This window comes from Pleurodeles waltl, chromosome 2_1, assembly GCF_031143425.1.
Source record: "Pleurodeles waltl isolate 20211129_DDA chromosome 2_1, aPleWal1.hap1.20221129, whole genome shotgun sequence".
In the NCBI taxonomy this organism is placed as follows: Eukaryota; Metazoa; Chordata; class Amphibia; order Caudata; family Salamandridae; genus Pleurodeles; species Pleurodeles waltl.
Genome location: NC_090438.1, coordinates 49,135,216 through 49,146,312, shown reverse-complemented (window position 1 = coordinate 49,146,312; position 11,097 = coordinate 49,135,216). Strand labels below are relative to the sequence as shown.

General features: G+C 51.2%; 1 protein-coding gene across 1 annotated transcript in view; it reads left to right on the top strand.

Annotated features, from left to right (window-relative positions):
- The first annotated feature begins 4,170 nt into the window (after nt 1-4,170).
- LOC138261170 (diacylglycerol O-acyltransferase 2-like) overlaps nt 4,171-11,097 on the top strand; it is a 252,957-nt gene continuing 246,030 nt past the window's right edge. Inside the window, exon 1 of the mRNA XM_069209881.1 lies at nt 4,171-4,296. Within this exon, the coding sequence (XP_069065982.1) occupies nt 4,236-4,296 (61 nt within the window). The 5' untranslated portion in view covers nt 4,171-4,235. The remainder of the gene's footprint in view (nt 4,297-11,097) is intronic.

Below are 11,097 nucleotides of genomic sequence, written 5' to 3'. Positions count from 1 at the left end.
CTGACTCCAGGTGTAACCCATCTCCTTGCAGTCACCCCCAAGGCAAGTTTTTCCTGTCATTCCTCTGTTCCTTTTCCCTTGAGGGTTCCAGGTCTTGGCTTCCCTGGTGGTGTTTGATGCAGGCTTGCGGAGGGTGTGACCTCTACAGCCCTTGCGTATTTACATGGTTTTCTCATGAGCAGGAAGATGGAAAGTCTGCTGCCGTAGGTGGTTGTTGCTGATGGTGTTTGGCCAGCGGATTTGGAGGATTTTCCTCAGACAGCTGTTGATGAAGGTCTGGACTTTGTTGATGGTGGTCACTGTTGTCCTACACATTTCTGCTCCATGCAGAAGGACCGATTTTACGTTGGTGTTAAAAAGCCTGAAAGAAAGGTACAGAGAGTAAGAAAGTTGAAGAGGTAGGTAGATTAGGCAGAGAAGAAGATATAGTATAATAGGTAGGGTTTTAGAGCGAGAGAGAGTTAACGAGATTTATATGTAGAGAATGTAGGATACATCAAGTGATGAGGTGGAAAAAGAGACGTTCAGTTACAAAGCGAAGGGAGTCTGAGAGTAGCAGAGGCAGACAGAGGGAGACCAGTTGAGAGGTGAGGAGTTGAGAGAAGTATAGAGAGGTGAAAGCAAGAGAGAAAGTGGCGAGGAAGACAGGAATAATGAGACGCGTGATATAGGACACGCTGCAATGCAAAGAGTTGTGGGGCAGAGAGATATAGAGAAGGTGGTGAATGGACAGAAAGGGAAGGAATGTAAAAAGAAAAGAGGTGAAGTACAAAGCTGAGGTTGAGGTAGAGAAGGGTGAGGCAAGGTAGCGAGAGATTAGTCTACGGAGGTAGAGGTGAACTGGAGAGACGTAGAAACAGAGAGAGGACATGGAAAGGGTAGTTGAATCATATAGGGAACTAGAGAGGGGTGAGGTAATGATAAGAAAGAGTAGTGAAACAAGTAGTAAGAAAGGAGGGAGTAAGGTAGAGAGAGAAGTGAAACGGAACAGAGGTAAAAAAAGAAGGAGAGCAGTGGGTGGAGAAAAAGAAAAAATTGAGAGGTAAATTGAGAGGTTTTGTAATGAGAGAGAGCAAGGTGCTAGAGAGACAAAAAGCAGTGAGAGAAATGTGAGATAAATGTGAGATACTGAGACAAATGATGCAGAGGGGAGGAAATGGTTGTTGAGGGGGCGAGGCGAGGGATGGGTGGAGCTGAGGCAAAGAGAGATGAAATTGAGAGAGAGGTGAAGCAGAGAGGAGAGAGATACAGAGACGTGAGATGCAACCAGTCCAGAGAGAGGGTTGAGGTAGGGAGAGTGGAGCCCGAGAGATGGGGTAGGTACTCAGACCTGTAGGTAGAGAAAGAGGTAAGAAGCAAGGGTTGAGGTGGAAGAGGAGATATGAAGTAATGACAGGCACGAGACAGAAGGAGGGGGATTGAGGTGACAGATGTAGTCAGAGAGGGCAGCTGGGGAATGAGCTAGAGAAAAAGGCAAGAAGCTAGTGATTGGTACGGAAGAGAGGTGTATATGTATATATATATATATATATATATATATATATATATATATATATATATATATATATATATATATATATATATATATATAATGAGGTAAAAGTGAGCCGGACACAGAGGAAGGTGAAAAGGAGGTAGAAAGAGAAGGAAGCATCTGGGAGGCAAGGCCCAGATTTGTTCTGATTTTGCCTCTGAGTTGTCACTTCTATGACACAGCCCAACACAAAACCCTTTTTGACATTTACTAAGTCATGGAAAGCTGCTTTGCTTGGTTTAGTAAATAAAAGGTAACACAAGGCAGCGTTTAGTGCTGCCATGCGTGCCTTACTTTGCGTCTTGTAGACATTACATGGGTGAAGCATGGGCATTCCCATGCCGTAAACCAGGTATTTTGACACAAACTCAGATTTACAAACACTTTAAACCTGGGTTTGTGCCAGAAGGGTGCGCTTGCCCGACAGAGGTGTGACGAGGAGAAATATCTATATTTATCATGGTTACTTCCTCTTTTGCTGGGCCCGATTCACAAAGGTAAACTTAGACCTGAAGTCTAACTTTAGAGCTAAATTCTAAGTTTAGACTAGTCCTGAAGTCTAAGTTTAGACATCAGGTCTAATGTTAGATATCCGGTCTAAACTTAGACTTCAGGCCGAAAGTTGGACTTCAGGTCAAAAGTTAGACATCAGGTGTAAACTTAGACTTCTGGTCTAAAGTTAGACTTCAGGCTGAAAGTGAGACGTCAGGTGTAAACTTAGACTTCTGGTCTAAAGTTAGACTTCAGGCCGAAAGTGAGACGTCAGGTGTAAACTTAAACTTATGGTCTAAAGTTAGACTTTAAGTCTAAGGTTAGACTTTAACTCTAAGGTTAGACTTTAACTCTAAGGTTAGACTTCAGCTGTAAAGTTAGACTTCAGGTCTAAGTTCACCTTTGGGAATCGGGCCACATGTGTTCTGCAGCACATATGGAAAGAGGAATATGTCTCAAAGGGTTGTTCTTGTGCAAAAATGTATGCCTTCCTGCACAAAAACAATCCTGCCTGTAACGCAGACACCCTTGCTCTATGGTGCCCATATCACCAGGATGCAGGTATGACAAGTTGGAGATGGCTGCAAAGAGTGGCTTTCAAGCTCGTCTCTGGAGGCTGGAAGCAGCCAGTGTCCATTACGGGTGTAAAAACACCTCCGGACATTGACAGCAGCCTCAACGTCCCTTTGTGGGATTCTTAATCTTTTTTGGGGAGGTGTTGGGATTGGTGGGTGTTAGAGCCTCTTGGGTAGTTTTGCCACGAGGCCCTGTCCCCACCAAAGCCCCCGCCCTCTGCTCACATGGTGAAACCTATTTTTAAGTTGGCTGGTCTGGGTGAGGTAGAGAGAGGTAGACAGATGGAGAGTGGTGAGGCGGCGTCAGAGGCACAGATAGGCAAAGAGAACGTGAGAGACCGTCTCTTCTGAGTGCCCTGATTATTCTACTGTGGGGCCCCTGGACAATGATGTCTCTGAGTAGTTGACCCCTCGGCCTATGCCTTACAACATCTCTGCCTCTTGTGACAAATACGATAGTTTTGTAATTTTAATGCTGTCCAATGCAACTTTTCACAAAAATAAAGCATGTTAAACACCCGGACATATATTTATCAAGGTTTTGCTTTGCCCTTGCGCCACACAAACGTTCGCAATGGCGAGGTGAGGTTTAGGAAGCCGTGCACGGTCACCTTGCGTGGCCCCCCGTGGCCCCGCGTGGCTCGATAAATCTCAGGTAACACAAGGCAGCACATCTCGTTGGTTTCGTCCCTCTGCGGCAGGGAGGCCTTTCAGGTGTGGAGCATCGGTGTTCCTATCAGGATTAATTTCTTGTGCAGGAACGTATCCTTCTTGCACAAAAAATATCCTGCCTGCAAGGGAGGCACCCTCGCAACATAATGCAAGGTACGGGTATTGGCGCTAGGCAGCCAAAAGTGCGCCAGCGCTATGATAGATACGGTGCATTCCTGCCCCTTTATGCAGCACAGCTGCTTGCTGCGTTGTGCTGCATCACCCCCGTTACCCGTGTTTTAAGACACAATTCCACATTCCCGCCCGGTTCATGTATTACACATGTGAATGCCTTCTCCCTGGCGCCTAGAGGCAGTTCATACCAAAGCACTGCGCTACACAGCACAAGTGGCAGTGTACGCACTTGTTTGGCGCTATGGTGTTAAAGTGTTCCATAAAAAAAAAAATTCTCATCCATAACATTCAAATGCCGCCCTGTAATTAAACCGTGTGCCCACATGGGATGACTTCGCATCCTCTTTCTAAACCAACTGGCGACGAGGCCTGGCGCCCGCTCGCCCCAGTGAGGATGGAGGTCGGCCTCGGCCCGGAGCCGGTGACGTCACTCGGCCTTGACCTGGGCTGCAGAAGGTGCAGGCAGCAGATAAATAAACTATAAAACTGGCTCCTCTCCAGCTGGTCGGAGTCCGTCTGCGCACAGCAGAGTCCCTGGTCCTTGCAACACTCCGGGAATGTACCATTCCCTCCGCGAAGGGGTGCCAGAGGCGTTCCCACCTTGGCTTGCTGTTGTCTTGGGTGCAGAGGGGTGGACGCTGCCGGCACCACAGGTGTGTCCTGCCCACCTGCCCTGGCCCCCTCCTCCGCCCCCCGCACTTGGCTCTACCCAGAGCTGGACCCTGGGCACTAGGGGCAGCGGCTGGACCAGGCGGCGAGCTGTGTGTTGGACCAGAGGTCAGGCCCCGATGCGGGGTCTGCTGTCCAGCATGAAGACCATCCTTGCGGCTTACTCACAGGACCTGGGCGGTAAGAGGCTGTGCCCACTGCCTGGCACGCATATTTATTCGCCTTCTGTTTTTCCAACATGGGAGATTTTGGTGACTTTTCGGGACTGAAATAATAAACTAATAGTCGAGTTCAAAGAATGTACCCACTCGTAGGTACACCAAGGAGACAAAGTGTACCAAGGGGCCTAAGCTAGTACAGGAAGTTAAACAACGGATGTAAACTAGTCCAGGAAGTTAAATTAGGGGGGGTGCATGATTTAGTAAAGTTAAATAAGGTATGTAAACTAGTGCAGGAAGTTAAACGAAGTCTAAACTAGTCCAAGAAGTTAAACTAGGCGGGTAAACTAATGTAGTAAAATTATACAAGGGATGTAAGCTAGTGCAGGAAGTTAAACTAGGTCTAAACTAGTCCAGCAAGTTACACTAGGGGAGTAAACTAATGTAGTAAAGTTAAACAAGGGGTGTAAACTAGTGCAGGAAGTTAAACAAGGGATGCAAACTAGTGCAGGAAGTTAAACTAGGTCTAAACTAGTCCAGCAAATTAAACTAGGGGAGTAAACTAATGTAGTAAAGTTAAACAAGGGATGTAAACTAGTGCAGGAAGTTAAACATGGGATGTAAACTAGTGCAGGAAGTTAAACTAGGGTACAAACTAGTGCAGGAAGTTGAACTAGGTGTGTAAACTAGTGCACGAAAGCTAAACAAGTAGTGCAAACTAGTGCAAGAAGTTAAGCTAGGGGAGCATCGTAGTGCAGGAAGTTACGTTAGGGTGCAAGGTAGTGCAGGAGGTTAAGTTAGGGTACAAACTAGTGCAGGAAGTTAAGCTAGGGCGCAAGGTAGTGCAGGAAGTTAAGTTAGGGTGCAAGGTAGTGCAGGAGGTTAAGCTAGGGCGCAAGGTAGTGCAGGAAGTTAGGTTAGGGTACAAACTAGTGCAGGAAGTTAAACTAGGGTTGTAAACTAGTGCACAAAAGGTAAACAAGTAGTGCAAACTAGTGCAAGAAGTTAAACTAGGGGTGCAATGTAATGCAGGAAATTAAGTTAGGGCACAAACTAGTGCAGTAAGTTAATTAAGGGTGCAAGTTAGTGCAGGAAGTTAAGTTAGGCTGCAGGCTAGTGCAGGTAGTTAAGTTAGGGTGCAAGCTAGTGCAGGAAGTTAAGTTAGGGCGCAAGGTAGTGCAGGAAGTTAAGTTAGGGTGCAAGGTAGTGCAGGAAGTTAAGCTAGGGTACAAGGTAGTGCAGGAAGTTAAGGTAGGGTACAAGCTTGTGCAGGAAGATAAGCTAGGCTGGAAGCTAGTGCAGGTATTAAACTAGGGGCAAAAACTAGTGCAGGAAGTTCTTAAAGATGTCTTCCAACAAAAACTCTAACAAGACTTACATGCCCTGCGTAAAAGCCATTGATATCTAGTGCTGTTTTGGGGCCCATGGGGGCCAAGATGGGGGGATGATGAGGAGGGGGCCTTCTGGAGCAGACTGAACAGTGTACTTTGAAATAAGCTATTGGGGGAGGGACGAGAAATCGCTTAAGTGTATTTAACATGAACAAATGAACACATCAACACTTTGTGTCTTGCATAGAGAAGCAGGTTTGCATGAATGAAGTTTGCACTGTTTTCCATTTATTATGTGTGTGCATGAACCCTGCACTGTTGCTGCACATCTGTATGTGACGGGGGCCTGTACTGCTGCCGTCGCTCTGTACCTGTTCTGTGTGTGTGAAGGAACCCTGCACTGCTGCTGCACATCTGTGTGTGACAGGGACCTGTACTGCTGCCGTCACTCTGTACCTGTTCTGTGTGTGCATGAACCCTGCACTGCTGCTGCACATCTGGGTGTGACGGGGGCCTGTACTGCTGCCGTCGCTCTGTACCTGTTCTGTGTGTGTGAAGGAACCCTGCACTGCTGCTGCACATCTGTGTGTGACAGGGACCTGTACTGCTGCCGTCACTCTGTACCTGTTCTGTGTGTGCATGAACCCTGCACTGCTGCTGCACATCTGTGTGTGACAGGGACCTGTACTGCTGCCGTCACTCTGTACCTGTTCTGTGTGTGCATGAACCCTGCACTGCTGCTGCACATCTGTGTGTGACAGGGCTGTACTGCTGCCGTCGCTCTGTACCTGTTCTGTGTGTGCATGAACCCTGCACTGCTGCTGCACATCTGGGTGTGACGGGGGCCTGTACTGCTGCCGTCACTCTGTACTTGTTCTGTGTGTGTGAAGGAACCCTGCACTGCTGCTGCACATCTGTGTGTGATAGGGACCTGTACTGCTGCCGTCACTCTGTACCTGTTCTGTCTGTGAAGGAACCCTGCACTGCTGCTGCACATCTGTGTGTGACAGGGCTGAACTGATGCTGTCACTCTGTACCTGTTCTGTGTGTGTGAAGGAACCCTGCACTGCTGCTGCACATCTGTGTGTGACAGGGACCTGTACTGCTGCCGTCACTCTGTACCTGTTCTGTCTGTGAAGGAACCCTGCGCTGCTGCTGCACATCTGTGTGTGACGGGGGCTGTACTGCTGCCGTCACTCTGTACCTGTTCTGTGTGTGCATGAACCCTGCACTGCTCCTGCACATCTGTGTGTGACGGGGGTCTGTACTGCTGCCGTCACTCTGTACCTGTTCTGTGTGTGAAGGAACCCTGCACTGCTGCTGCACATCTGTATGTGACGAGCCTGTACTGCTGCTGTCACTCTGCACCTGTTCTGTGTGTGCATGAACCCTGCACTGCTGCTGCACATCTGTGTGTGACAGGGCTGTACTGCTGCCGTCGCTCTGTACCTGTTCTGTGTGTGTGAAGGAACCCTGCACTGCTCCTGCACATCTGGGTGTGACAGGGCCTGTACTGCTGCTGTCTCTCTGTACCTGTTCTGTGTGTGTGAAGGTACCCTGCACTGCTGCTGCACATCTGTGTGTGACAGGGCTGTACTGCTGCCGTCACTCTGTACCTGTTCTGTGTGTGCATGAACCCTGCACTGCTGCTGCACATCTGTGTGTGACGGGGGCTGTACTGCTGCCGTCACTCTGTACCTGTTCTGTGTGTGTGAAGGAACCCTGCACTGCTGCTGCACATCTGGGTGTGACGGGGGCCTGTACTGCTGCTGTCACTCTGTACCTGTTCTGTGTGTGCATGAACCCTGCACTGCTGCACATCTGTGTGTGACGGGGGTCTGTACTGCTGCTGTCACTCTGCACCTGTTCTGTGTGTGTGAAGGAACCCTGCACTGCTGCTGCACATCTGTGTGTGACAGGGCTGTACTGCTTCCGTCACTCTGTACCTGTTCTGTGAGTGTGAAGGAACCCTGCACTGCTGCTGCACATCTGTGTGTGACGGGGGCTGTACTGCTGCCGTCGCTCTGTACCTGTTCTGTGTGTGCATGAACCCTGCACTGCTGCTGCACATCTGTGTGTGACGGGGGCCTGTACTGGTGCCCTCTCTCTGTACCTGTTCTGTGTGTGCATGAACCCTGCACTGCTGCTGCACATCTGTGTGTGACAGGGGCTGTACTGCTGCCGTCACTCTGTACCTGTTCTGTGTGTGTGAAGGAACCCTGCACTGCTGATGCACATCTGTGTGTGACAGGGCTGTACTGCTGCCGTCACTCTGTACCTGTTCTGTGTGTGTGAAGGAACCCTGCACTCCTGCTGCACATCTGTGTGTGACAGGGCCTATACTGCTGCCGTCACTCTGTACCTTTTCTCTGTGTGCATGAACCCTGCACTGCTGCTGCACATCTGTGTGTGACGGGGGCCTGTACTGCTGCCGTCGCTCTGTACCTGTTCTCTGTGTGCATGAACCCTGCACTGCTGCTGCACATCTGTGTGTGACGGGGGCTTGTACTGCTGCCGTCTCTCTGTACCTGTTCTGTGTGTGTGAAGGAACCCTGCACTGCTGCTGCACATCTGTGTGTGACAGGGCCTGTACTGCTGCCGTCACTCTGTACCTGTTCTGTGTGTGCATGAACCCTGCACTGCTGCTGCACATCTGTGTGTGACGGGGGCCTGTACTGCTGCCGTCACTCTGTACCTGTTCTGTGTGTGCATGAACCCTGCACTGCTGCTGCACATCTGTGTGTGACGGGGGCCTGTACTGTTGCCGTCACTCTGTACCTGTTCTGTGTGTGTGAAGGAACCCTGCACTGCTGCTGCACATCTGGGTGTGACGGGGGCCTGTACTGCTGCCGTCACTCTGTACCTGTTCTGTGTGTGTGCATGAACACTGCACTGCTGCTGCACATCTGTGTGTGACGGGGCCTGTACTGCTGCCGTCGCTCTGCACCTGTTCTGTGTGTGCATGAACCCTGCACTGCTGCTGCACATCTGGGTGTGACAGGGCCTGTACTGCTGCCGTCACTCTGTACCTGTTCTGTGTGTGCATGAACCCTGCACTGCTGCTGCACATCTGTGTGTGACGGTGGCCTGTACTGCTGCCGTCACTCTGTACCTGTTCTGTGTGTGTGAAGGAACCCTGCACTGCTGCTGAACATCTGTGTGTGACAGGGCCTGTACTGCTGCCGTCACTCTGTACCTGTTCTGTGTGTGCATGAACCCTGCACTGCTGCACATCTGGGTGTGACGGGGGCCTGTACTGCTGCCGTCACTCTGTACCTCTTCTGTGTGTACATGAACCCTGCACTGCTCCTGCACATCTGTGTGTGACAGGGGCCTGTACTGCTGCCGTCACTCTGTACCTGTTCTGTGTGTGCATGAACCCTTCACTGCTCCTGCACATCTGTGTGTGACAGGGCCTGTACTGCTGCCGTCACTCTGTACCTGTTCTGTGTGTGCATGAACCCTGCACTGCTCCTGCACATCTGTGTGTGACAGGGGCCTATACTGCTGCCGTCACTCTGTACCTGTTCTGTGTGTGCATGAACCCTTCACTGCTCCTGCACATCTGGGTGTGCCGGGGGCCTGTACTGCTGCCGTCACTCTGTACCTGTTCTGTGTGTGCATGAACCCTGCACTGCTGCTGCACATCTGTGTGTGACAGGGGCCTGTACTGCTGCCGTCACTCTGTACCTGTTCTGTGTGTGTGAAGGAACCCTGCACTTCTGCTGCACATCTGTGTGTGACGGGGCCTGTACTGCTGCCGTCGCTCTGTACCTGTTCTGTGTGTGCATGAACCCTGCACTGCTGCTGCACATCTGTGTGTGACGGGGGCTGTACTGCTGCCGTCATTCTGTACCTGTTCTGTGTGTGCATGAACCCTGCACTGCTGCTGCACATCTGTGTGTGACAGGGCCTGTACTGCTGCCGTCACTCTGTACCTGTTCTGTGTGTGCATGAACCCTGCACTGCTGCTGCACATCTGTGTGTGACGGGGGCTGTACTGCTGCCGTCACTCTGTACCTGTTCTGTGTGTGCATGAACCCTGCACTGCTGCTGCACATCTGTGTGTGACGGGGGCTGTACTGCTGCCGTCGCTCTGTACCTGTTCTGTGTGTGTGAAGGAACCCTGCACTGCTGCTGCACATCTGTGTGTGACGGGGTCTGTACTGCTGCCGTCACTCTGTACCTGTTCTGTGTGTGTGAAGGAACCTTGCACTGCTCCAGTATATCTGTGTGTGACGGGGGCCTGTACTGCTGCCGTCGCTCTGTACCTGTTCTGTGTGTGCATGAACCCTGCACTGCTGCTGCACATCTGTGTGTGACGGGGGTCTGTACTGCTGCCGTCACTCTGTACCTCTTCTGTGTGTGCATGAACCCTGCACTGCTCCTGCACATCTGTGTGTGACAGGGGCCTGTACTGCTGCCGTCACTCTGTACCTGTTCTGTGTGTGCATGAACCCTTCACTGCTCCTGCGCATCTGTGTGTGACAGGGCCTGTACTGCTGCCGTCACTCTGTACCTGTTCTGTGTGTGCATGAACCCTGCACTGCTCCTGCACATCTGTGTGTGACAGGGGCCTGTACTGCTGCCGTCACTCTGTACCTGTTCTGTGTGTGCATGAACCCTTCACTGCTCCTGCACATCTGGGTGTGCCGGGGGCCTGTACTGCTGCCGTCACTCTGTACCTGTTCTGTGTGTGCATGAACCCTGCACTGCTGCTGCACATCTGTGTGTGACAGGGGCCTGTACTGCTGCCGTCACTCTGTACCTGTTCTGTGTGTGTGAAGGAACCCTGCACTTCTGCTGCACATCTGTGTGTGACGGGGCCTGTACTGCTGCCGTCGCTCTGTACCTGTTCTGTGTGTGCATGAACCCTGCACTGCTGCTGCACATCTGTGTGTGACGGGGGCTGTACTGCTGCCGTCATTCTGTACCTGTTCTGTGTGTGCATGAACCCTGCACTGCTGCTGCACATCTGTGTGTGACAGGGCCTGTACTGCTGCCGTCACTCTGTACCTGTTCTGTGTGTGCATGAACCCTGCACTGCTGCTGCACATCTGTGTGTGACGGGGGCTGTACTGCTGCCGTCACTCTGTACCTGTTCTGTGTGTGCATGAACCCTGCACTGCTGCTGCACATCTGTGTGTGACGGGGGCTGTACTGCTGCCGTCGCTCTGTACCTGTTCTGTGTGTGTGAAGGAACCCTGCACTGCTGCTGCACATCTGTGTGTGACGGGGTCTGTACTGCTGCCATCACTCTGTACCTGTTCTGTGTGTGTGAAGGAACCTTGCACTGCTCCAGTATATCTGTGTGTGACGGGGGCCTGTACTGCTGCCGTCGCTCTGTACCTGTTCTGTGTGTGCATGAACCCTGCACTGCTGCTGCACATCTGTGTGTGACGGGGGTCTGTACTGCTGCCGTCACTCTGTACCTGTTCTGTGTGTGCATGAACCCTGCACTGCTGCTGCACATCTGTGTGTGACGGGGGCCT